The sequence below is a fragment of the Buteo buteo genome, chromosome 3 (assembly GCF_964188355.1).
Source record: "Buteo buteo chromosome 3, bButBut1.hap1.1, whole genome shotgun sequence".
Taxonomy (NCBI): Eukaryota; Metazoa; Chordata; class Aves; order Accipitriformes; family Accipitridae; genus Buteo; species Buteo buteo.
This window is the reverse complement of record NC_134173.1, coordinates 10,911,336-10,938,782: the sequence shown is the minus strand read 5'-3', so window position 1 is coordinate 10,938,782 and position 27,447 is coordinate 10,911,336. Positions and strand designations below refer to the sequence as shown.

At 38.5% G+C, this 27,447-nt stretch overlaps 1 protein-coding gene across 4 annotated transcripts in view; it reads left to right on the top strand.

Moving 5' to 3' along the window:
* The window catches only part of CARMIL1 (capping protein regulator and myosin 1 linker 1), a 196,353-nt gene that overhangs the window by 88,497 nt on the left and 80,409 nt on the right, over positions 1-27,447 (top strand). For all 4 annotated transcript variants that reach the window (XM_075022848.1, XM_075022847.1, XM_075022845.1 and 1 more), the window contains 11 exons: positions 1,062-1,159; positions 1,515-1,585; positions 1,715-1,788; positions 6,935-7,010; positions 9,593-9,681; positions 14,412-14,506; positions 18,818-18,904; positions 22,617-22,720; positions 24,698-24,775; positions 24,891-24,967; positions 25,897-26,001. In XM_075022848.1, the coding sequence (XP_074878949.1) occupies positions 1,062-1,159; positions 1,515-1,585; positions 1,715-1,788; positions 6,935-7,010; positions 9,593-9,681; positions 14,412-14,506; positions 18,818-18,904; positions 22,617-22,720; positions 24,698-24,775; positions 24,891-24,967; positions 25,897-26,001 (954 nt within the window). The remainder of the gene's footprint in view (positions 1-1,061; positions 1,160-1,514; positions 1,586-1,714; positions 1,789-6,934; positions 7,011-9,592; positions 9,682-14,411; positions 14,507-18,817; positions 18,905-22,616; positions 22,721-24,697; positions 24,776-24,890; positions 24,968-25,896; positions 26,002-27,447) is intronic.

Genomic DNA, 27,447 nt, shown 5'->3' with positions numbered 1-27,447 from the left:
TAGGAAATCAAGTTCATAAACTCTGGCTGGCAGTTTCTTTTTTTACTTCCAGTTTCCTTCTGTGGCAGTATTATTAACTGCCTTAATGGAGATCAAGCTCTTCCTTCAAAAAGCACACATACAAGTGAATATTTGTGAACAGGTTTGTCATAAAAACCTCAGTAACGATGTGAGAAATGTAGGCAAAAAGAGTAAAGAGAGCTGCAGGCTGTGCGTGTTTGAGTGTCTGTGAAGGCCTTGAGACCTATACATGTTTTCTTTGGGCTTTCTTGAGAACATTGATGGAGCATTTGGTGTAGCTGTATGGAGAACTTGGTTCCTGGAAAAGAAATCAAATTTCTTACTCTCCTCTCAGATGGCATTACTTTCCAAAATGAAGGCACTGGAGTTACGCCGATCATATAAGACCAGAACAAGCAAAAGGGGAAAGAGGTTTCTCCCATTAATATCTCTTATTAATTCTTCCCCTCTGTTTTATGGAATTCTGCAGTTTATGAGGCAGTCCTGTCATTCAGAAAAACAGATCGTTTCATTTCTGAAAAGGTAGGAAGGGATTGTGTTTTTGTTTAGGGGAGGAGGAACACAACCAGATTGCGAAGAATGACGCCGGGTACCCAGAGTGCAGCCTAGAGGCCACAGGCAGCTACTCAGCATGCTCTGTGGCTCTTTGCACCATAGTGCTTTTACTGCATAAAAGCACTGTATAAATAGCAGCGGTTTCAGCGTAACCAGTAATGCCATGTGTCCCCTATTTTGGTCATTCTTGTATTAGTTGAGGGCCACAAGTCGGCTTAGCTTGAGTCATCCTGTCACAGAAGAGGACTCAGTTGCTCCAGTAGTCACAGGGTTAATCATTAAAGAAGAGACAAATAAATGTTACTCCTGCTGGGAGGCATCATGATGTGTGTGACTTTTAGGCAGAAAAGTCGGTTGTATTAAAGATGGTAATTCTTCCTATACACTCATTTAAAATTGTACTTGAAATAAAGAAGATTTATGAATTTAAAAGTACTTTCAAAGTCATGAATGATTTTTTTTTTTCCTTTCCCTTTTGCATCTAGGAGGATTCTGAAAAAAGTAACTATGGAGCCTTCAGAAAGACTGGCTAATCTCCAGGCCCTGTGGGACAGTCAGACAGTGGCAGAACTTGGACCTTGTGGTGAGAATAAATTCAAAGGCTCAAATATAAAAAGGCTGGAATTGCAGTGTTAGGAAGTTTAATTCTATTCCTGGCAGAAGCTTGTAAAGGTGTAATTAGTTCTAAGGTGTAATTAGTACGGAGCAGACTTCTGATTGGTAGGTGAAGGAACTATTTTAAGCTTTCTTGCAACCTGCCAGGCAAAGATAGGATAGTCTGAGTTTCCTTCAGCAGCACAATGGACAGCCTTCTGAGAGAAAAAGAGAGTGAGTTTTGAAAGACTGGATCTTTAAGTATTAAAGTATCATTTTAGATGCTTGTTTGTTTGTTTGCTTGTTTTACTATTATGTTAAATACTCTCTTGGGTTGTTTTTAGGAGGCTTTTCGCAGATGTATGCCTGTGTTTGCGATTGGCTTGGATTTCCCTATAGAGAAGAAGTACAGTGGGTAAGTACATGTCGTGTTCTGGAGCTCTTTTCAGCTAACTGTACAGATGATGAAAGAACAGGTAAATCATAGTACTTGGAAAAAACCAACAGTTCTGTAAAGATGTATTTGGTTATGTATTTTTAACAGGATGTCGATACGATTTATCTGACACAAGATACCAGAGAGTTGAATTTGCAAGACTTCAGCCACCTTGACCACAGGTAAACAATATGCAGTAATCATGCTAATATTTTGTAAACTTTCCTTGTTCCCCCTTGTAATAGGGTTCACCTGCCTGTGCTAAAGTGGGATGGTCCCATAGCTGTTACTTGAATGTGTAGACCTCTGAAATGACCATCTCTAGCATTTTTAGTTTTCAGCACAAAGCTGCTGTTTTTGCACGAAAGCCCCATGGAGAGCACATTTCATTGAGGAGTCTGAGAAGATAAATATATTTTGCTATTGGAAGCACTCCAAAAAGTTAACAGATAGAAGCTTTTCCTGTGATGGTGGATATAAGAGCTCAAATTCAGCAGAGAAAACATGCAACTACATCTGGTGGGCAAAGTAAAAAAAGGAAATTATGCAGTCTGTATTTATGCAGAATCTTTTTTTCTCATAGTGTACACAGTAAAGGAAATTATTTTTGTCAGAAAGTCAGTAGAAGGTTTAAATTGTTCAACTGAATTCCAGCCAGTAGTTTCTCCACTTACAATAGATGCTATCAAAACTGTGTACTTCCAGAAAGGAACTAATTGAGGGTAATTTTACTATGAGATGCTGAAACTTAGCTAAGTGTTGTATTTGGTTTACTGAATTTAGCTGGCTGAGAAAATTGGATTCTAAGAAAGTTGAATCTGAAGTTACTTAAGTAGGAGGAAATGAGAGGAAGTCTTAACTAAAATCCATCATTACACAAGGAAAATGACAACTTTAAGAAACTGTAAATAAGATAGAGAAAGCATTTGTTTCTTGGGAAAGCCCAGTGGAAGAATTAAGAATCTGTCAGGGGTACAATGTTAAAATATTGTAACAGGAAGGCTGAACTTGGAGGTAGGTATTGCCACAGCATTCTTTGCAGCTTTAAGCTATCTGGTATGTAAACTTGCAAAAAAACCCACTGATATACTTACTTAGCTTCTGTGATGGGTTTTCACAGTCTGCACTGAATCCGGTGGCAGAGTTACTAAGCTGTACCTGTGTTGGCTAATTCAGAAATAACTTGAACAAGACTACAGGGCTGCAACTAGTGCATGACAGATGTAGCCAAAGACTGTTTGGTTGGTTAGGAAGGTTGGTTTGGTTGATAAGGAAAGGAATACTATTCAGCACAAAGGAATGTGGGACAAGAATGCTTTAAACATATTGCAAGTTGGAAGTGCTGTGAAGACCGTGGGGTTTTCCTGAGAAAGTGACTTACAGATATCCAGCTTCAATAGAAATTAAATGTTTGAACAATTTATTTGCAGTGAAAAATATTGCTTATTAGGAAAGAGCAGATAGAAGAAGTGTTTTAAGTATTTAGAGTATCTTAGCTGATTCAAATGAGTTAGCTTTTGCAAAATGGAATAATGGGTTTGTTGCTTCACAGAAGCTTTTCATTGAAGCATACCATACAAAATTGACGTCACTGAGGAAATGTGTTGTTAATAAAAGTCTTTATTAAATGTCTCATGATTCTGTAAGTCCAAAGCTTCAAAAAAATTTGGAGCCATTTACATGCCTTGCAATCCCTCTTGTGATGAGAGTTTCTACATGTTGACTGAACTGAGAAAAAGGTTTTGGATTGAAATTTCAAGAAAACTAAATTTTTTAGGAAGACAAAACCTTACTTTATTCATTAAAAATACTAGGATCTGAGATCCCAGTCAATTCAAGAACGTATGTGAGTGTTTTGTGATATACTTAGCACAGTGAGAATGCTATAAATTAACAATATGCCATCATGATTTGGAGTTTGAGAGACTGTTGTACATCTTGCCCACCTAATTTTTGGGATTGCTGAAACTTCATGTTGTGCAGTAGCTCTGAAGTGAGGTAGGATGGGTACACCAGTTCTCCAGATACAGGGGCTATGCATTGCAAAAATAAACAATTTGTGTTTTTCCTAGTAAAGCATTTCTGTTAGAGGTCAACACGAGATGGCATGAATTATAGATGAATTTAAGTTCCCAGAGTGTCTGACACATAGAGTGCATAGCATGGCTTGCCGCATGGGAACATGACTTCTGAGGTTTTATCTGAAGTTACACTGTGCTGCGAACCATATAATTGTTTAACGACAACAGCAAAAAAAAAGACTCAAAGTGAACAGGGCTTATTTAACTCAGTAGCATAATTTTCATCTGTGTAGCATATATTTTAGCATATTTGGACATTCAAAAAATTGTCAGAAAGGTGTGATTGGTTAGATTTTTTTTTCTCTTTGCACTGTTTAGATTTCTTGCCATATTAAATACACTGGGGTACAGAGATGTTGAAAAAACGTGAAGGCGTTAGTGAAGCTTGAATGTTGTTAAAGCTTGGAGAGATTTTCTGCATTCCAGGAGAATAGAATCTGTTTTCATTTTAAGATGGGACAGGTTTACGTTTTGTAAATCTTACTTTATTCTGGATGGTAGTTTAGTGAACAAACTAATAAATTTAAGCAACTCAATATAACTCAATGAGGGAAAGTTATGAGAAGGCCTAGCTTTTGGAAATAGTTGTTAGCATTCTTTCATAGAGTATTGCAAAAGAATTCAGATCGTTGTTAGTACCACATTGAGAATTTAATAGAATAAAGGGAATAAAGCAGTATATAATTTTGAAAACTCAGTAACAAGTGCAATGAGGTTAGGTGAGCTTAATGCAAGAGTAGTAGAGGTAAATTTCTAAAGGACCCTCATTGGTCAGAAGCACCTTCAACAATTTGAACAAAATGAAAAAAGGACTGAACTACATAGTTTCTCCTTAAAATCAGGTGGTAGAATCTGGTAAAGTGACGTTTCTAGACAGTAAGGCTACTGCAGAACACACAGAGGTTCCACTGTCTTCAGGCACGTGGGGAGGAAGCGGTGGGGTGGTGTGTGTGGGGGTTACCAGCTGGTCTTACTGAAGAGTGCCAGTATCTCTGCTGGTCTAGGGTTTGAACAAACAGGCCTTGAGTACTGCGAAAGACTAAACTATTTAAAGATGAGAATTTGCAAATCAGATGGGTCAATTTGTTTTAAAATATTCCTGTCCTGCTGCAGCAATGTTTCTTTAACTTCTTGAAATGGTTTTCCCACTAACTCTGAGCACCATGTGTCCTTCGGCCATTTCCCTCCGCGGCCTGGGGAGGAGAGGGGAGAAAGGGACAGCCTCAGGCAGATTCTGCCCACAGTCAGTCTCCTGCCCAGAAGGTACTGAGCTCTTGCCAGCCCTGCAAGCCAGCTTACCAGCTCCCTGGTAGTGTAAACACTTGCAGTCAGTGATCCCTGACTGTTGTCCCTCTGTTCCTTTGGAGGAACGGGTGCTGCTGCTGCTGGCTGAAATACATCTGCTGGTGGTTCCTTCTGCCTCTTTTGGGGGTGGTGGTCCACAGCATGATCAGCTCTGCTCCACCAGTGCGGTGGTGGTACCGTCAGCCTGTCCAACGTTTGCCCTGCAGCATTCACCACCAGCTGTGGCTGGCTGGTTACCACTGGGTGGATAAACCAAAATTACACCTGAAAAATAACTCTTACATTCATTCCACTTCCAAGGCAAAGGCACTGGCAAGAGGGACATCAAAGCTGCTAATTCATTACCTTCTTACCGATTGCTCCAGGGGAAGGCAAAGGAGGAACAAAACTCTATGTGGACATTCCTTACTCCATAGAAAGGTTCCCACCTGCCCAGCCTAAGGGCAAAATACCTCTGGGTTGGTTTTCCCCCCCACCCCCTAACATTTCACTAGTCAGTTACTGCTTTATATGGAGATAAAGTATGTGTGTGTAGGACCAAAAACAACGTGGTGGACGGAAATAAATCTATACGCTTCATGAAGCTGGTAAGACTCTCCTGTGCCAGTGGAAATGACTTCACACAAGACTTGATGTGTGCTGTGAACAAGATGGGAAACAAGCTTAATCCTTGAAGGGCACCACACACTAGTTCCTCTGCAGGAGTGTGAAAATGGTCTATTTGCATGAGCTTCACAGTTGGTGGGCTACAGTCTTTTGCTGCAAAATGCCACACCTTCATACTGTTACCTTAGTGATGGGCTTGTACTTCCAAATCTAGCAACTGCAGTTCCCAATATAGCCTACTGAAGGCTTGTCCATATGATGTTGCCTTGTCTCCTGGCTTTCCTACGTGTTTTAACAACCACCCTGAAGTGTCTGAATGTTCGTAGAGGAAAACCGAAGGGGAGGAAGAAGGAAAAGAAGATGGGAGAAGGCTGCTGCGTGTTTAGTGCAGATCTGTGCCTACCTGCATATGTCCTGAATGAAAAGCTGGGGGGGTGGGACTAGCTTATAAAAGCCAGTACTTTTAAATTTCTCCCTGCAAAAACAGAGGCTTGGATGGCATTATTTTGCTGGTCTGATAAGTTCGTGTATATTACAGCTCTTTGTTTCATTATAAAGACAAGGGCTTTCCAAGTAGCTCTTAAGTCCCAGTGTAGACGTATATATGTATTTAATATGTTGCATCAAAATGATCCACGTGCTGCACTGCCAAATGGTGCGCTGGTGCTTGATGAATGATTCTGCTGGGGGGTAGTGTACGTACATGACATTTATCAACATCTGTTACTGGAGAAACTTAACAGAGGGAGAGCAGATCACATTAAGAAGCTTGGAATGAAGAAAATGGGAATAATTTAGAATTTCATTTGTGAAATCCCTTTTACAGTTAAGGAGGGTTTGTGCTAAAAGTCGCATTATCCTTTTGCAGGTCTCCTGCTTCCTGGGGGAATTTAACTATAGAGATGAGACAAGGAGGTGTTCTCTAGAAGCATTCAGTCATGGAATTATATTAAATAATCAGACTGCCAAAAAGCTTTTTAGCGTCATGCTAAATTATAATTAGAGGTGATTAAGAAGCTTAAATATGTCACAGGCTGAAGAAAAAGTAATGCTAAAAGTAGGAATGACAGCCCAGACAAATTCCTGATTTAAAAATTCATGCTAGAATGGATGTCAGTTGGCCAGTCAAAAATTTGTATTAAAATATGAGAAAGACACACAGCTACTGGTGATGCTTGTCTTTTAGAATGCAGAGCTTTCTGTAATGGGGATCATAGGCAATTAGCATTGCAGAAGCATGGGGAATTAAATATGGCAGAACATTTAAGGGATTGTTTCAAATGACCAAAGAAAACAATTATATGAAATGTGTGTAAAAGTGTTTTTCTTTTTCTAGAGACTTAATACCTATAGTTGCTGCTCTGGAGTATAATCAGTGGTTTACAAAGCTGTCCTCCAAGGATCTGAAATTAGTAAGTAATAAATTGAAACAGTATACCTGCTCCTACCAGGCTGTGCTGTGTTTTAGAGGATGCTATTACATTTTTCAAGGTGAACTTTTTCAGGCAAGTACAACTGGGCAATGTATTGAAAATTTTTTTTCCTTTAATCATATCAGGATAGTTAATTCATGCCATAGAAACAATACTGAAAGTCAGGCCTTGTCAAAATTTCAGGTGAATAAAGTTTGAAAACTTTGTTGGGCAGTAACAGTAGTGCATAAAACTATTTCATTAGGTGTTGCTAGCTCCCCCAAACAATATTGGGTGACTAAATAGGAAACTAACTTTAAGCAGCCAGAGATCTCAGTTGCTTTTTGGAGGTGGAAAGAAATTACCAGGATTCTGATTTTTTTCTCACATATAAGGCAGGTTTTCCTCATAATTTTCACTGCAATTTGCTGATTTTTTTTTTCTCCCACTTGTCTCAAGCTAACCCTGTGTAATAATAAGTATGTAGCGATGTGTGACATTGATTTTCTTTCTGAACAGCAAAAAGGGGGCAAATCTAAACAAGTTGGAGTACTGAAGAAAGGGCCAAGAAAATCAGTAATTAGGTGACATTTTAAATATATCAAAATATACTACTACTTCTAAACTTGGAAGTTTATAGTCAGAGGTAGAGTTAGTGGTTTGATAAATTGCTTTCACGCTTGCATCAAGAAGGTTTTGTCCTTAAAAGTGAAGGTTGAGTCATCTTGTTTAAATTGATGCAGTTTTATTGATCTGAAAATGCTCTCATTGCATTCCTAATTTTCCATGAAAATTCTGTAGAAACTAGCTTATGTCATTCTTGACAGAAGAGTAGGCAAAAAACTTTTCTTTCTTGCTGGGACATCTTACTTGAACTTAGGCATGGAATGAAACTGGGGGTATTTTTAATCCTGTTGTAGTTTGCTGTTAAAATCAGTGTTGTTAAAAGGTACAATGCAATTAATCAGTTTCTGCTTCAATGAAATGAGATAGTTTGCTTAGTTAGAAGACTGGCCAGTGTAGTTTGCTTAGAACAAGAACTGGTCATATTATCTTATCTGAGATATTTTTGCGTGCAAGTTTTTTTCATTCTTAGCAACTTTTCTGTGGGAAACAAATAAAGTTTGTCGATCTTGAAAATGCATCAATTCCTTAAAAAAAACCCCAAACTTTGTCTTTCACACATTCCATTTTCAGTCAAAATGGAAGATGTAAATTGTTGGACAGTAAATCCGTGCCATAGGAACGCTGCTGAGGGTCAGTATGAGGTCAGACATATCCGGAGGCCATTGAATGCATTGAGCTTCATGAGTCCAGCTCTGACATTGTGCTTCATAGACAGTATCCATAGTGTTTTTATAGTACGTGTATGAAACTTTCCATTCGCAGTCATGCTGCTGTAGAAGCATTGTGATAATATTCTGAATTATTAAAAAATGGAGGGCAAAGATAGAATTGGGAAGATGGCTGAGTTGACAGTCTTCAGAAAAAATTGTCACCTTTACTGTGTAAAGGATTAATAAGATTTTATGTGTGTGGTAGAGCAAGTTTTTTTCTTATTAGGAAATTCAATTAGTTTAAAAGTAAAACAAATGAACAAACAAACAAACAAAACCTAGAAAATGTCAGACTGTCATTAGAGACACAGATATCCCAGGTATGAATGTCACGTTGCTTTTAAAAGCAGATAACAGAATAGTTTCAGCACTTCATGATCACAACTGAAATTCAGCTTTGGACATCACATGAACGTTGGTTAGTGTGTGCTGTGGAAATAAAAGGCAAATCCAGAAACGAAATAAAAGATTATAATAAAGGTGATGAGGTACAGAGTTTACTGTACGGCTTTTGAATCATTAAGGTTTTATCTCTCTATTTGAATGAGCACAGCAAACAAACTCTTTTGTTATGTTTCGTTCATGGCACTTGCAAATGTCGTGTAGATTCTAGAATGCAACAACAGTGAGATCATGAGAGGGGATTTACTTCTATGTAGGTTGGAAGAATTCATACTGAAATACACTGGCCCTTAAGCACTAGTCCTTAGCAGTCTTTGGAGGACCTGTAGCTAGAGTGCTTTTGCTCTTGAGGTTTTTTTTTGGGGGGGGGGGGGGGGGGGGGTGTGTTTGGTTGGTTGGTTTGGTTTGGTTTTTGTTTTTTTTCATCTGCCTTATAACATCTTTCTTTGTGTTTAGTTGTCAGTCCTGGTCAGGCTTTGTTCCCTTTGACTCTAGTTGCCACTTTCTTCTGAAGAATTAGCGTGCATATGAACAAGAGTTGTTTAAAAATAAGTGAGCATTTAGTCTGAATCATGGGGTTTAGGTTTTTTACTATCATTGTAAAAATTCTGCCCCCTATAATTAGGTGGCCTGATTTATAAATGACTTGCTTTTACTCTGCCTCTTGCTTCACTGAGTCTTTTCCAGAAGTCCTCTGTTGCCACCTGGGTGTTTCTAGTATTTTTACTATTTATGTATGACAAGATGATTGTGGCCTGGATCTCATTACGATGTACAGCTTATAACTCAATAACCGTCTGTTCTATGTTTGTGTTTAACGCTGTTCTGTCTTTTCTGTGGCAGTCCACTGATGTCTGTGAGCAGATACTGCGGGTGGTGAGCAGGTCCAATCGATTGGAAGAACTGGTACTAGAGAATGCTGGGCTTAGAACGTAAGTAATTCCTTTGAAATGTCCCATTAGTTACTGCTTACTCCCAGTAAAACGGATGGGATGTGTGTTAGCCAGAATAAGCATTAAAAAAGCTTGTGCTCAATGCCTGCCTTGTTCTGAAGAGCCTGTAGTCACAAGCTTTTGTCAGTTTTTCCTGAGGTTCCTTATGTCCAAGAAATCCCTTTAAACTGATGTTTTTTAAGATTCTGCCTGGAGAGTTGGGTTAAGTGGAGCAAAATGGCTTGGTAAGAGCATAAACCCTAAATCAGCTCACACTGTTCCTCTCCAAATATGGTTGCCAATAGAAGTACGAACACCTTTTTATCATTTAAAAAACAGTGTCTGAGGTTTGTTAAAAAAGCATATTATTCCATCTTGCATAACAGATTATTGTTTCATTCCCAAAAGAGCTGGTTTTATCTTACTGTGGATTGCAGTCTGCTCAAATATAACAAGACTTCTACATTAGCAACTTTTTTAAAGAAGCAAGAAAGTAGGTAATTAAGTTTAATGCCTTGCCATAGCCTTGAAAGAGAGGTACATAGAGGTAAGCCATGCAATTTAATCCTTGCATATGTTTTAAATACAGTAAGTTGTAGTTACTAGGTATTCACTTTTTTTCCCTTCACAGGAAATAGAAGCAAAGTTCAAGTTACAAATTTGCCCAGCTGGAAGTATCTGTAGCTTCTTTTAGTGTTAGAGTAGCATCCAAGATGACGTAGACAAGATAAACTCTAGCACTAATGAATTTTTATGTTAATAAAAAAAGCAGTGCGAAGGCTGGAGAGCACCACCACTGTACTGAATTACAAATAAAGAAGGAAAGCAAGCACAGGGAGAATATTTGGTGTGCTTTACAGTCTCCTTTTCCATTGTTTGGGTCTTTTTCACCTTTTTAAAATGGGTTTTGCTTTGAAATACCTTTAAGAAAATTGCCTAAATGACACAGGAAACTTGAGGTGGAGTTTGGAATTACATCCAAACTTTCTGATCACTAGGGCACTGCCCTTAATAACTGTCATTCAAACATAAGCACCTGATTTTTAATCTTGTTTTTCTTGCAGTATGTGCCATGAAATCCAGTGATAATCATTAATATTAAGAGATACATTGACTACTTCTGCACATTGCCTACCTTAACTTACCACAGTTGGATTAACTGGTTTCAGTTTTAACAGGACTTGACAGATAATCAACCTGTGACTTTGGTTTTCGTGTTTCCATCTACATGCACAGTGTTTGGCATTTTGCCTTGATGTGTATCTGCTCTGATCAGCATTGTCTGTCTGTTTTTGTCAAGGACGCATTTGTCAGTTTTGCCATTTATCATATCTGCTTGCTTGGAGGAAGTCCTGTTGTTACGGGGTATCTTCCTTCACATAGCTTACAGACCAGTCATTTTTAATGAGCAGTGACAGAATGCCAAACCAGGGTTAAGAAAGAGCTACCAAGAGCAATGCATTGAGAAGTAACCTGAGCAGCCGCAAGAGCATATTTCTTCTTGCAGCAGAGTCAGTTTAAGATGATTCAATTCTTTTCTACCTCCAGCCACTCATTTTTGTGATTTGGTTTGGGCCATGGCCCCATAAACGCTTGTCATCCTCCCTGCTGATGAGACAGCAAACTATTGTACAGTAGCAGTTGTAAGGACCCAGGACTAGGAAAGTGAGGACTTGCTGTTGGGGAAAACAGGATGCCAAGTGAAACCCCCTGTCTGATAAGATTTGTGCCAGTTTAGATGCTCTTGAAAATTTTATCCCCATTGCTATTTCTTTAGCAGATGTAAAGGGTGCAGTATAGATTGCATTGGATGGCTTTAATGCATATAGCAAACACTAATGTTTTGGTAAGTGTGTTAACTGAGGTAGGTGATAGCCAGATTTCAGGGAAAGGAGAATCGTTCAGAATGACCTGAACAAATGAGCTTGAAAAGAGAGTTACATCCCTGAGGTGTTTTAGAGGGATGGGACAATATGTGATAACCAGAATATTAATTTCCATGAAACTGCAAGACAGATCCTTCAGTCTGCAAAGGCCTGTTTGCAGGAGCTGGTGAAAATGATCTATTTGTTGTGCTTATGTACTCTCTGAAAGTGGGCAGCCAGAATGTCCCTACCACCTTCCACACCATCCTCTGCAGCCCTGCTCCAAAGGGAGTGCCTAGCTACGACAGAGGGGGAATATCAGAGGTGCCGGCTGCTGGTACCCAAAGGGCCTTTAACAGTGACGTTGCATTTCATCTTCCCCTGCTGGATGGGCTCTGAATGTCCTGAGACCTAACAGTGTTAGTTCCTCCCACGCATGTCCTCTTTTTTTTCTGTTACAGGGATGTTGTCTAGACAGATCTTGAGGAATTGTTTAGTTTGTCTGAGATTTCCGGATATGCAGTATTATTACCCTTGGTGAAATATCCTTAATCTCCTATATGCATAGTTAAATTGAGTCTTTTTTGGGCTTTACCTCCAAGCCTGAATGTCCTCAGTTCAGGCAAGCATGGCTGTGCAATGCATACAGAGCGGGTTTGATGCTTTATAGGAAGTGTCAGGCTTACATTGCATGCTCTGTTCGTGAAGTGTGCAGCCAAAAAAAGTAATAAATTTTAGGACTTGAAACAAAGAGTGGACAAAGGAGGGTAAGGGATGTTGCCCAGGTGCCTCTGTTTATGGTAGAGGCTGCACGGGGAGTGGAGAAGTTGTATTAGTTTTTTGCAAAACGAGCCTTGGAGCCCCATGCGCCCTATATAGGTAATCCACTGCTTTCTAGTGGCAGTTGATTTACTGTGTCATTGCTAATTCACCCCCCCCCACTTGTCCAAAAAGTTCTGGTAATTCTGCCTATATCAGTGGCAAAAGCTGGAGCAGAGTTTGTAAACAAGCCTGGAGGTGTAGGCAGAATACTGTAATGACAAGAATCTGTTAGGGATAAAGGAAGAGGAGGAAACTCCCCATGAAGAAAGGGGTTTTTGTTCGTTTTTTTAACTCAAAATCTCTTTTTTTTTCTTGGCCGGACATAAGGAGCTTGATTCATTTGCCTAAAGCACAGGCATCTAGTGCCATTTGAAATGCTGAAGGGTATCCACAGAGTGTTGGCAAATGTAACTGAGGACTTACAGAAGGTATGTAGTCTTCTGCAGCAGCAGCTGGTAGCAAAGCAGGATACCCTGAGGCCTGTCAGGTGGCAGAGATTCAAGCCCAGAATTTCTTTTTGTTGAGTGTTTGTATTCACATGCTGCTTTTATTTTGGGAAAAGAATACGATCTTCCTAAAGGCAGCTGATTATCATGCATTTGCAGTGCTGGAACCTGTTCTAGCCCCAGGATTCTGTTTAAGGACATGGGGTTTCAAAGGGAAACTAAACTTCCCTGGCACATCTCTCTGCTCAAGTACACCTTGCAACAGCAGATAACCAAAAGCTGTTGAGGCTATTGCTGTCCAGTCTCCACTCTTTTCCAGATACTGGAAGAGGATGCTACCTCCACTACAGTTCTCAGCACACAGACTGATCTACTAGTTTTATGGTAGGCAGGATCTGTCCTGAGGAAAGAGGGCAGCGTTCATTACCACTCTTCTAGCAGTGTAGCTGGTAGTTCTCCACCACGGGCCTGCAGGAGGTAAGATAATGTACTTCAAGGCAGAGAGAGAAGGAAGCTCAAGGCATATTTTTGATTTCTACCTCAGTATCTAACTTAGATGAAGTAAGAACATTGAAATTATAGTCTCAGTTTAACAAAAGCACACAGTAGGGCTAGTCCCTTAATACATGAAAGCTTCCCAGTGGGTACAAGGACAGGTTTGTCTTAGAGCTGATAACAGCCAACAGCCTTCTGACTTAATGCAAGGAACATGTCTCCACCAGAGTCTGACACTGTGGTCATGTAGGAAAACCCAAGCTAGCTTTGAACTTAGTGCTGTGGGTGGTGGTAGGTCCAGCTGCAGGGAAATGCTCTCAGATGGGGCAGTGTTGCCTCTCAAGTGGATTTGGAACAGAGGTAGGGCGTGCTACTACAGCTGCCTACTGTAGTTGGTTAAAACTAGCTCAAAGCTGTCTGTGCTACCTGGCCTGGCTGTGGTGAGCGTTGTAGAACTGATACACCGTTGTCTCTCTTGGGACATGTTGGTAGGACTGTGGTCAGCCAGTTATGTACTTTGATGCTTCTCACTGTAAAAAGAAGCAAGCAAAGACCACTTCATCAGTGTGCTGCTGCTCTTTGCAAGAGCTATACCTGCTGTTTTACAAGGTCAGAAATACTTCTGGTTTGTTGACCATCTGAATATGCTGCAAAACCCATCTGTTTGAGTGACTGTTGGTAGAGAGTTGCTGCAAGTGAGGGGGTTGGCTTGTGAGTGAAGGAGGTAGTGGTACGCAAGTTGATGGATATATATACCATGTGTGCATGGCATGGAGGAGATGGAAGATGTGCTCGAGTTTTCAGTCGTTCTGTGTAACTCCTATTTTATATCTTCAGATCTTTATCAAAAGCAGTTTGAGCTTTGATTGAGTGCCCTTCAGTCTCTTAGGTCACAGAATAAATAAATAAATAATAAAATAACCCGCTTTGAAAGCAAATTAGCCAGATAAGCATTGTTTAGAACTGTGAAGAATCAGTTACTGCTTTGCAGTAGGGTAGGCCACTTCTGGCTAGTAATCCCTTGACGCTTCTAAGCTTCTGAATATGCTGTTGATAGAGGAGATAACAGGATTTTTTCTCCCTCTCTTTTCTTTTCTTGCAGAGATTTTGCACAGAAACTAGCCAGTGCCCTAGCCCATAATCCCAACTCAGGACTCCATACGATCAACCTTGCTAGCAATCAGCTTGAAGATAGAGGTACTGTAACATTTATATTTTTCTCTTTCTACAAATGTAATAGGAGGATTACTGCTGCTCTGTTCAGCTTTGCCCGAATAATAGGTTATTGTTCTGTGTGTAATGCTATTGTGAATATCTGTTGTTCACAAATGACTGAGAATTGCTATTCTCTTTTGATTTATACATATCCATTAGCTTGTTGAAAAATATTTGAATGTCTTCAACCAACCATAGATTTCGTTAGATTTCATTACATTTGTAGAGGTTTCCTTTAAAGGAAGGTGGAACATAGTGACTATTTAGGACTAGAGAGTAAAGAAAGTGGTGTGCATTTTTAAAGGCAATGTAATCAGTTGAAAGATGAAGCATGAGGCAACTTTGTTGCTTGGATTATATTTTCCTGATGGTTTTATGTTTTTATTTCAACCGTAATTCCATATTTTCAGTATTGAAACTATTCCTTTTTTTAGCTTTGTGCTAGTCCGTTGTGTTGCCAGTACTTGGCGATGTTCAGTAATACTGGCATGACTGGCATCCTTATGTGCTGTTGACTCCACAAGATATAAAATCAAGCTGAACAGCTCAGCTTTTCTCAGACTAGGCACTGTTAGGCACGATTTCAGTACGTATCAAGTCATTCCCCTCCCTTGTCTACTCTCTTTTCACCCAAGAGGCATTTATTTTTAAAATAAGGTTACATTCTTTCAGTCTGGAGTTGACCCTTCAGCGCTGCCCATGTGAGATTTCCATTTGCTTCACTTAATGCATTCCAGGCACACAGTGTTCTGGGATCAGACTATCTTGGGCTCCTGTTGGGCCAGAAGAAAAATAAGAATTTTATACAGTGAACCTTTTCTTGTTTTGTTTGGTTTGTTTGGGGGAAATTTTTCAGTCTCTTTGCTGTCATGATTCAAAATGGAAAAACTGTTCATTTTGATTACAACCTGGCTGACTCAGAATGTTGTTAACACAGTTTTGTAGGTGTGTCTCCTTTCTTGCTCGTTCAGTGAGGGGAAAAAAGATGGGAAGGGTTTTTTCCTTTCCTCTTTTGTGTATCTTTTCTTTTTGACTAGAAACAATTATGAAAATATTTTTGTTTTTAACCTATTCAGAGTAGGTTTTTATTTAAAATTGTTCACTTGAATTGCTTTAACTCTTCTGATTACCTCTTGCTTGTTAATTACCGATTGCCCTCCTTAAGAATCCATATGATGTGAAAGCCAATGTTTTGCTGAAGAACATTATTATTACAATGTGCCGTAGGCCTAACTGTATTGTACAAAAATTTCTGTTGTAAGCTGGAAAAAAGGCTGCTACATTGTTGCTTCTGCTTTTGAAGTGTATTTAGATTGTGTTATATGAAAGGTTTTTTTAAAAGGAACTAATTTTTATCTTGAAAGCAAAACAAATGACCAAACATTTGGTAGATATTCTACAGTGCAGGGAATTTTTTTTTTTAAACATGTTGGTGTGCATACTTTCTTTGCAACAACCTATAGATTCAAATTATTATGCAGTGTCCACGTGCAAGATACAAATGAAATGCAGAAACTACAACTTGGAGAAATTAGTACTTTTTTTTCATTATCTCAGTCTCTCCTATCACATATGCAATTAAGATTTGACCTTTTCATTAGAGAATTAGATAAGTTATATGAGTACTTACGGAGAAATTGACTATAATTGCAATGTGCAAATACTGCAGTTTTTCAGTTTAAGGAAGATTTACATGTCCTGTGATCTGATATTCACTGAGTGCAAGGTAGATTTGACTTTATTAAACTGAAGGGGCAGTAAGCATTTCACAAGTAAAAGCTGGCATAAAGGCGATCCATGTAAACATCTGGATTTCGGAAAATATCTCTTGAAAAATCAGCTGCAGGAACTGGAAGTTCAACCAGATTATTTTGCAGTTATAAGGGAAATAACACAGTTGTGTGAATTATGGGGAAGAACATATTGCTGTGCCTTGTTTGAACAAAAAAACACCCTAAGCTATTATATATTATTGGTACTCAATAAGTAAAGACATTATATTATTACATTAATGCAGCCGTATATTCCAATAACATGGGAAGTGTGTTTAGTTTAACTAAGGCATAGGACCTGGCTTCAGTTCAAATACAAAGTAGTGTTTATATGAAGTGATTTACACCGAGACCAGTCTCTTAATTTGTGATTGGCTTGCCTTTATGGTACTGTCAATATTTGTGAGACTAACACCTGGAGAGTTTATTATCAGTCTTGGCTTTAAAATCTAGCCATGCTAAAGCAATGGGAGTTTTGCTTTTGGCTGTACTAGGATCAGAGTTTAATCTCATGTATTGTTAAAAATAATGAAAACAAACATACCGAAGCCTAGAAATACTTAAATTCAGAACTGTGTGCCTGGATGCAGTTAACTCTGTCTGCCATTAGAGCTCTCATCTCTGTTACGAGGTTAGCAAAAATGAGTGGCTTAAAGAGTGTTCAGGGGCCTGAGTGACCAGAAGCACTTTTTCTTTTCTGCACCCGATTCCTGTATCTTATAACTGGGTGGATTCTTAACCTCTGGTGCTGGTAAGATGTTAAAATTGTTCAGCTTGGCTAGAGTGATAATTGGTCTGGAGGTTGTTAGCTAAATACAAAGATGGAGAGGTAAAATTATTTGCTGCACGTCTTACTCAAAATGCTTCACAACAAAAATTACATTTGTGATATCTTTAATGATTCTGATTGTACTCCTTTTTCTCCTCTTCCACAAGCATAACTCTAACTTGATTTTGAAAGTATATATTGTGACTAAACCAGCTTAACAAATGTGGACAGTCAGCTACAGAATATAAATTCTGAGGCCAGCTCAAGACAGATTGAGGAGTTTTTTCAGAGCTACGTTAGAGGAGCTAAAAAGATTTTTTTTTTTAAAATAGTAGAGCTATGAAAGAAAATTCTATTAATAGGACTTGATTCATTCTTGCTGAAAATTGGTGAAGACATTCAGTTACCATTGTGCTTTACAATACACAATGCCAAGGCACCATGGGTCTACTATTTTGGCAGTATAAATAAAATACAGTATGTTGTTTTGAGCTGCGTGCACATTGCACCTATCACCAGGATACACAACGTGCTTTGTACAGAGAGCATTAAACACCCCCCCCCCCCCAACAATATCTGGATTGTAGCTGCTCTTTTATTATCAATGATAGGTAAAACATGATAAAAGCAGAGTAAACATATGTATGTGACATACTAGCAGACTGTTTCATGTCTGCATATGTGGAGAATGGTATCAGCTTTTTCATTTACTATGTTACGAATCAAGTAAAAAGGCTTTACCCCCTTTCTCTTTGCCCTTTTCTCTCCAAGCGAGTTGCTGAGGAGGACTGTATTTCACACCTCAGGTTAAGCCTGGAGTTTCTGTGTTGATTTATTTCTCTAATAAATATTTTATGGATTGGTTCCATTGTTATTTAGGATGTGCCCTCTTAATCAAATTTCAATATTTTGCTTAAATGGGGGGGATTAAATTTATGGAGTGTGGAACTTGGATACACTGAGAAAGGGCTTTCATGAAAAGTGCTTTTTTTTTTTTTTTTTTTTCTTTCTTTTGTTGTATTTGTACTGAAGTAGTCCAGTCTCTGTCATCATCTTAATAGGTTTTTACTGTTTGTGATCGCAAGCAGTTGTAGCATTTCCAAGCCTGTGTCCTGGCTGGTAACCTGCAGGCTGCTGTAAGGGAATTAAGTGGCCATTACGACTTGGTGAAGGTTTCAGGCTCTTGGGGTTTATCTCAGGAAAAAAAGAGCAGTGTTAGCTAACGTGGGTGTCTCTCTTGCCTTGACAGCCCTTTGTTTTAAAAGAAAATAAAAATAGTTTGAAGTTTCATGTGAAGTACTATTGTTGTGTTTTATTTTGTGGTTCATTTTTTTTATGGGTGTGTTTTGGGGGGGATTTTGGGTTTGTTTGGTTGGGTTTTTTTTTGGCTGAAGCATAAAGCTTCCAGATTTCCAAAATGCTGACTGTTTGACATGTTTAATATCTTCCTTTGACTCCTCAAAAGTATGTGTGTATTACATAGTTTTTAAACTAATTAAGGTGGCTCGCTGATTGTTAACAGCAAAATTCCCTATCTGTTCAGTGGTTAGCAAAGAAGGGATCTCGACTACTTCAGTCATTTCAAAGATTTATGGTCCTAAAAAGACAGGGTCATTTTGGGCCCACCCCCACAGTGAGTGCAGTTCTTCCTGTAGTTCCACCAGTGCAGTTTGCCCCGGTCTGATTGTTGGGAAAACCTGAGATCACTCAGTTAACCTGAAAACATCTCTTTTCTCTTTGCTCCCTCAACAGGTGTGTCATCTTTGAGCATCCAGTTCGCCAAACTTCCAAAGGGACTGAAACATTTAAATTTATCTAAAACCTCCTTGTCACCTAAAGGTATGTTTTATACGTATGCCTCTATTTCTGTTCTAAAGTTTCAGGCTTCCATCCTAGTAATACTTTTTGTTACCAGATTCTAAAGTAATTAATTCTGTAAATTATTTACATGTGTATTCTCAACAGCGCAGCTGCTTTTTTGCAGTCCTAGGTTTCTGAACTGTGGGCGGGGTTCTGTGTCCCCTTTTGCACTTTGAAAAACTCTTACTTGCTTCTGTAAGTTTTGGGCTTGAACCTGTATTATAAAGAAAGATTGAATTTGGAATTGGCATAAATTATATGTTTCATGTATGCTTTAAAAAGGTGTCTGAAGCAAAAATGTGTAGGGAATTTTCTAAATGTTTTGCACACAATTATTTTATGAAACCAAGTGTTGTGGCAATGGCTGTTAAGTGGTTCGCTCTGAGTAAAGAGTTCTTTGTTTTACAATTTACAAATTTCCAGTTTGATATTGTAATTAGAAGTGTTTGTATATTTTAAAAGCAATAACATTGCTGAAACACAAGTCAGAAACTTTCAGGATATTTTGCATTACTGTTCTACAAATAATAGATGCAGTGACCTCTTAAACACACTCCACAAACCCAGGGTCTCCTGTATAGAACATGAGTGTTAAAAGTATAAAAAATGCACTGACATTAGTGCAGCTTTTTTGCAGATGTTGATGACCTGGAAAAGATGAGCGAGTTACAGTCTATGAAGGACATTAGTTGATAACAGATAGGAGCCGTGCTCTTTTATGCCTTCAATTATTGCTCTGTGAAGTGCAGATTCTGTGTTCTCCTAAGCTTTAAGGGTTGACCTGGGGGAACATGGTGGGGGGAGAAGTGGGTTTTGTTGTTTTTTATGAGTGTCTGTAGCTCTTGTTATGCTTAAGTAAATAGTAAATCCTAAACTGAGTTTATTCAATCATGATTTTCATTAAAAAGACTTTATTAAACTCTGGGGTTGGTTTTTTCCAGTGCTAACTCCATTTTTGGTGATGTGATTGATAAAGAATCTTGACTAACTTCACATGTACTCTTGAAATGAGATGTTCATGAATTTGACAGAAATTCCTGCAGTTCTGGTATGTTCATTCATCCTGTGATCTGAATGATTTCAGCAAGCGCTTGTGATCATTGAGTCAAGACAACACTCTAGCTACGCTTCTGTCTTTGTAAAGAGTAAATGCCAGCTTGATGAAGAAGTTCATCCACAAAACTCTTGTCAGTAAAAATGAATTCTGAGGTTATGAAAAGAATTCAGAAGGTTTTTAACACACTTTTTTAAGACAATTTTTAAACAAAAGCTAAAGATATTTTCCAGCATGTCTAATACTGGCCTCATGTGAATCCTAGTCCGGACTACATTGCAAAAACTATCTGTTCTCCAGAGACTAACATGTCACCATGAATATAGTCCCATGGCAGCTCCTCAGTATTCCTTAAAAAGTACATGCGATGCCCTAAAATGGGAATTCTTATAACTCTCTGGACCTGAAGAAACTCAGCTTCACCTCTTCAGTTGTCTGCAAAGCTGTCTGTCTTGGCCAGTTTTCCTTTAACTTAAGAAGACAGTACTGAATTGGTTTTAACTTGGGAGGCTATTTTTGAACTTGTAATGTGGGCAAAGTGTAAAGGAGACGTTGGATCTTGGATTCAGTAGACTCCAAGGTGCATGTATTTCCCCCCCCCCCCCCCCCCCAACATTTTTCTTTTTATTTTTTTTTATTTTGAGCTTTTCAATTTCAGAAATTCTGTACAGTTCCTCACTGGTTTTGACCTTATTTAAAAAGCACTTTCTATTCAAGATACGTTTCTAAGATTGAGAAGTGAAGTAAAGTTCAGGTAGTAACTTCCCAGCTGATCTTTCTTCAAATATTGTATCTCAAAGTTCCTGAGAGCTATTAACACTCTGAGCCTCCTGAGAGTGGTAAAAGAGCATGAAAGATTGTCTGCAAATGAAAGTGAGATTACTGTTAGAGTATAGCATGAGGTGGGTGAAGTTCAAACAGAAATTTATTGATTTGAAGATTCTGGTTAAATGGAAAATTCTAGAATACTCATTCAAGGCTAGGGCTTGCTTTTCCAAGCCCGAGCCAAAGGCTAATTAAAAAATCCCTCATTCACATTGTTTGCCTTCACCAATGTGGCTCAATTTGACCAGCTGGCCCTTTTTAAACATCAAACAAGCAGCAACATTATGGATTGTTTGATAGTTGTTCTTCTCCCTCAAACTCAGACACTGCTCCTGAATTCCCAGAATTGGTTCTTGATCGCATATGCTCAGTTGTTGACAGTACATTACATTCATTTCTACTTCTTGTTGTTGCTTATAAATGCTGTTGAGAAGACTCACTAAAGTGAATCCACAGCTATAAGCTCTGGTGGTTAAACAGAGCTTTTAGATCTTTCAAAGTTTCAAAAAAGTATTTGTTTGCAGTTGACCTTTGTAGGTAGGGTGTGGATTCAACAATGCAATATTAAGATAAAATTAAAATTACAACGACCGAAAAGTTTTGAGACTTGGAAAACATGTCACTGTGCTTTGATTCTTTTCAGCATCAAAAGCCTCCTGAAACCAAGAGCCATGCCACCAACACTGGAGACTTTCTTAGTATTTGGAAGCTTAGAAAACCAAAGCACTGACATAGGGTATTTTGGTCTCCAGTGGCTTGCTAGCTGCTTCCTCCACGCCCTTACTGGTAAATCTATTTCATAGTAGTTTTTAAGTGAAGAATGGACATGTTCCATCCAATGAATGCCAGTCCATTTTCACTGACCAGTAGCTTTGAGAAACTGCCCAATATTGTGTAGTAAATCAAAACATCTGCCTTCTTCATAACTTTAGCTGGGCACTTACAAAAAAACTACTGCACCTACTAAAGGACACGGTAATGCTTACGTATGTAAGAAACACACACATGTAGTGCTTGAAAGGCAGCAATAGCCATCTGCAATAAATTAAGAACTTAGTGATAAGCTACAGAGCCTTCAGGTGAACGTTAGATTTGAAGGAGTCAGAAGTAGCCAGGTCCTAGTTTATATTTGGAAAAGCTGAAGAATTTTGGAGGAAGAAAGCTCTGACTGGTTTGTTCCCAATGTGAGCTTTTTAATTTTAATGTGAAAAATATGTATTTGTTCTGATCAGGAGCTGCGAGTCTTTATGCATCTCTTGATATTTTAATTAACTAACTATTTTTCTGAAATTACAGGCAAATACATTAATTGAAATGTTCTTAATTTCTAGGTCTCATCAGTTGCTTTTGAAGTTCTGGCAATTATAATTGTTAATGTACTTGCTCTTCCACAGATACTTTCATCTACTTCCACAGATACTTTTATCTAATCGTTGTTTGCAGGAAGACACTGACTCAACAGTATGGAGTAAACTCTGTTTTAAAAATCTGTTTCAAAATGGGATTTCACTGTTAAAGCCTCTGTAGGCTTGGCAAAAAGACTTCTTCGCTGAATCTGGGACATCTAACATGCTGTGGCTCCATCAGGGCAGCTGGTGGAGCACGATCCAGGCAAAACCGGGCATTCTGTGGCAGGGAAGGGTCTCATATCTGCCTGGTGATCTGTATTCCTTTGCTGCAGTACAATGATGGTAACAGGAGGTCATTAAACATTTGTGTATGTCTGTGTTGACTGAAACTGTGCACTTGCAGGGTCTGGGCCAGTTTTGTCTAGGGTTGACTAAGTTGAGTGCCGACATTTTTTTTTGGCAGGGGTGAATAGCCTTTCCCAGTCACTGAGTGCCAACTCACTGATCGCAAACACGCTCGTCTATCTTGACCTCTCAGGGAACGCACTCCGCGGTGATGATCTCTCAGTAAGCACTTTCTTCTCATTTGGGAGTTAATGAATGGATGTTTTAATTAATTGTTAAGAGAAAAGCAAAGCCATTTTGTTTAGATCCTTCTTTGCATTTATTTCAGCACACTTCTAGTACTAGGATAGAAAATAACATTTTGATCTCTACTCCTCAGAATATAGTCAGAGAATTAAATTGCCCCACACGACTAAACAAATCCACATAATTTTAGTTTGTGCTTTTAGTCCTTGGCTTCTACTGATAAATGAGAAAACTGCAAGTGTGCCACTTGTTTCAGTGGACTTACCATGCTCCCCGAGTTCTGTTTGAAAGTGACCAAAACACAATTGAAAAAAATCATTATCTTTTTAGGGATGAAGTGTCGTACAAATTTTTCACTGGAAGGCTGGAAACAAATGATTTCTTTTGACTTGGAAAAAACTTAATTTCTAGTTTTCAATATTTTTGTTTGTATAAATGAATCTGTGTGCCTCCTTGACACATGCTGTTGAAGCTCATGATTCTTTGAAGAATGTAATTATTTTTTAAATTCCTTTGTTCAGTTTATCAATAACCATAGAAGTGCAGCTCTGTTTTCTCCATAACAAAATCCACTTAGTTCTCAATTTGTGTGTGTTCACTTTTTGACTGTTACATCTGTATTTCTCTCTCACATCAGAAGTTGTGTGCATGTGTCAAGTTTTGAATTCTTTAGGTATTGAGCATCTAAAATATGCAACACTAGAGTCACCCAATCTTATAATTTAAAGTGCAGTCAGACATGGCACTCTGACTTTTTCACAAATCTGACTAGTTTCACATTTATCAGCATATTCAAAGAACTAGTCTTTGCAGACATGAGAGGTGAAAGTTTTAGTGGGACAAGAGGATTTAAAAGGTAGCAAACAAATAGTTAAACGTAAATACACAGTGAGTTACTCTTAAATAGAGAATAACATAGCAAATAATGTAAAAACAAAAAGTAAAATAAAATGTACAGCTTTGATAGGCAATGCTTAAAGAAATTTGATGTCTACCTACGATATTTTAAGGGACATAAATACAAAAAGTTGGGCTTTTCTTAGCCTGTCAGAGAGAGAGATGGTTCAAAGAAAAAGATTACTAATACTGAGATCTCTTAATCTGTGGAACAGTTTTCAACAGGAGTAAGGAAATCCTGTTATTTAGCAATTAAAATAAACCCTAGCAAAGCACAGGGATTTTTAAAGCGGGGATCCTTCTTGCGCTGTAGGTATAGGGGCTAAATGACCTAATTTTTAGGAGGATGGATCTATTTTAGAAATGTTGAACACGCTCTATTCGGCTGAATTTCATGTGGAGTTGAGCATTCCACGTTTCTGTGAATTAGGTCATACTTTTGTCTTCTGTGTTGTTCTCTGAGACTAAAAAAAGCCCAAAATAAAACAGTGTTATAGTAGGAAGTTTTACATAAGCTAACATTTACATGGCATAGCCTATGCAGTACTGAAGCCATCAATGTTAAAATCTTGTTACCTGTTCTGTATTCTCCCGTAAGCCTTTAATGCACTGCTGATACTGAGAAATAACCATGGGCTTCAGAAGCAAACTAGTTGCTTCCATCATGCTTAAAGGGGCTGGCTTAAACTTACAAACCAATTAGACTTTCTGAAATGTAACAGCAATCTGAGTGACATTCCGAGGTATTTCTAAATAAATTAATCACCATTTGCTCTGAAAGTGAATTGCAAGGTAATTCAAGAGTTGTACGTGAAGAGTAATGTTTGGTAAATGTAGTCCAAGCACCATTTTTCCCCTGTTACTTTAAAAAATGATAGCCTCGAAAAGTAAAACAGGTTGTATTGATTAGGTGAAAAGAAGTTTCAGACACAACTCTTGCAGTGCAATTTTATAATAAAAGCCTAAAATGCAATGAGAAGTAGCTATCCAGTAATTGGTGTCATGATATCAAAATTAACATGGATCATTCTTTTTTTTTTCCTCCATTAATTATAGAGCCTGTACAATTTTTTGGCCCAGCCAAATGCCCTTGTTCATCTGGATTTATCCAACACGGAGTGCGCACTAGATATGGTAAAGATGGTTTTTGTGGAGATTCAAATACCAAGGACACATTCCCCACCTCCTATCCCTAGGTACTTTTCTGGGTTAATATGAAGTAAAATCAATCTTCTTTGTTTTAAACCAGGTGTGTGGAGCCCTCCTTCGTGGATGTCTTCAGCATCTAGCTGTCCTTAGCCTCTCTAGGACTCTCTTTTCTCACAGGTACAGTTTAAATGTCAGTACTGTCAACTCCTGCAGTATTTTGCTTTATAATTTCTTGCTCTCGTGTTACACCTTTCTTTTCAAGAAGAAATCTAAGACTTTATAAAAGTCTTGGAGGACTTAGTGCTCTATGAAATAGGTATTATTTCTTCCAAGCAAAATATTTTCTTTCCCTTTCTGCTCTTTGCTAGATGGCTGTAAAATAAGCTACCTTGTCTAATACTTTTTTGTGATACTGACGCAGTGGAAAGTATATATCCTTAGTCTCTAAGAGGCATAACATTAGGCTTTGAAGGCTGACTTGACTTGACTCCTCTTTAAATTTGGTTTTTAAAGTTTGTACTTTTCATGACTTCATGATGGTTACAAATGCTTTTTTTTTCCTTTTTTGTCCTTTTCTGGGAGGAGGTCCCTTTGAAAGTCTTTGAGACTGAACATTGACTTTGTAGAATACTTGCATTGTAGGAAATATTAACATTAGCTTCCATTTTCTTTAAATCAGTGTCTTGGGTCCATATCAGAGATGATACCTAATTGGGGGTAAGCCACTCCATCATCAAGTAATTCCTTCTAGTGGTGAAACGGCAATTTCAGGGTTTTTGTAATGTCCTGTTTGATCTTCTGCTCATAAGATATAAGTATGTTGACTATTATCCAGAGCTAAATGATCATTCTTTGTAGTTCACCAAGCAGAAGCTAGATAGTAATGTCGTCTTTGCAGCAGTGCAATGCTGAGGATTGTTTGTTGAATCAATATTTTGATGACATTATATTTCTAAGCTAATTGAGAGCTACTGATTACAGAGCTGTTGAAGGTAGAGCAAATTAAACATGTAAAAGATCATTACAGTTCTGATGGCTTGTCTTCACTATTTATTGGAATGAGGAGTGTCTAGATGCTACTTCTTAATGAATTTGTTTACTTACAGAAAAGGAAAAGAAGTCCCTCCCTCCTTCAAACAGTTTTTCAGCAGCTCACTTGCTTTGATGCAGATTAATCTTTCGGGAACTAAACTCCCTCCTGAGCCTCTAAAGTAAGAATTTCATTTCATTTTCTCCTGTTGCCTGAAACCTAGTTTGCATTGTTATTATGTGAGTGCCTCATATTAAAAATGAAGGGGAAAGGATTCTGCCTTTTTTTTTTCCCCATTGTACATTATTGATATTGCAAGAGTGTGTTTTATAATGACCACATATTCAAGAAATGTTATTTCCATCTCACAGTTGAGACTATTAATCATATTTTGTTCCGTGGGAATGTCACAGCTGTTTACCTTCCATCAACATGTTTTTTGTGATGTATTTCTTTGTGGCTTATGAACAAAACTGTTTGCTTCACAGTAAAATGGGATTATGTACTTTTGTGAGTGCCATTCCTTTGAGGCTGTGGTATTGCAACAGCCGTTATGAAACTGAACCTGTTGCAATGCTTGGGAGGAGAGACCTATTGCACAGAGCTATGCCCTTCTTTTGTGGGGAGAGACACTGGCAGCAACTTCTAGGAATGCTAAGTGTAATGCATCTCTTTGCTGTATGTCACCCATCCTGTGGCTAACAGGTTCTGGTGATGTGGATTGGGTACTGGAGAGAAACTCTTCCTACAACCTAATGCAGGCTGAGGGAAATGGTGGTGCACTGTGAAGTGTGCAGTTTCAAACTGTGTTGAACTTTTCAGATGTAAAATTTGAAGGTGTGTTTTAAAGTCAAGATAGGTCTCGATAGGTAGGTCTAATCTAGATAGGTCATTCTGTGATTATGGCAGAATCCTTGTGTTTATTGGGTTAAATTAAAGAAAGGGCTCTTTCCAGAGTGTCAACTTGCTAGCTAATATGCATTAAAACATACCTAACCCTATCCATAGTAGGCATCTAGACAAGTTCACTAACCATTTCAGGGGACACACCTCCAAAATCCTAATCTGGACACAGATACAGATATATATGTGTATGTATGTATACTTGTTTAGTTGGGAGCCTGCCTCCTGAAGGAGAACAGGGGAAGCGAAGCGGGCAATAGCTCTGCAAGGGAGTAGCTCATGAATGGGAGTAGGTGGCGAAAGTCAGAGATGTGGGATATAAAGAGTAGTTGGTGAGTACCAGATGGAAAGCTTTTGATACAATCTGGGGGAAGCTAAGGGAGAGAAAAGTAGCAAGTGCCACACAGGAAAGAGTAGTGTACATTGTTTTGGGATATTTTTTTCAATGTATTTTGACATTGGAGAGGACAGTACAATCTGATGCTTAAGTAAGATGCACTGGATTGAAATCAATATTCAACTGCAGGAGCCTATCATTTTAGCTCTGAGCTTTCACTCTGTTCTGTGTGATGCCCTTGCTTGCTGTCTTGCTTGCTTAGACTTTGCTAGGATTAGGAAGGTATGGTACTGATGTGTTTTCAAACAGAAGGTGATTATTGAGAAACATGTTGGGTGATTCTGATTAATTTAGAGCTGTTGATTCTGTGGTGGAGGGCAGCAGGGA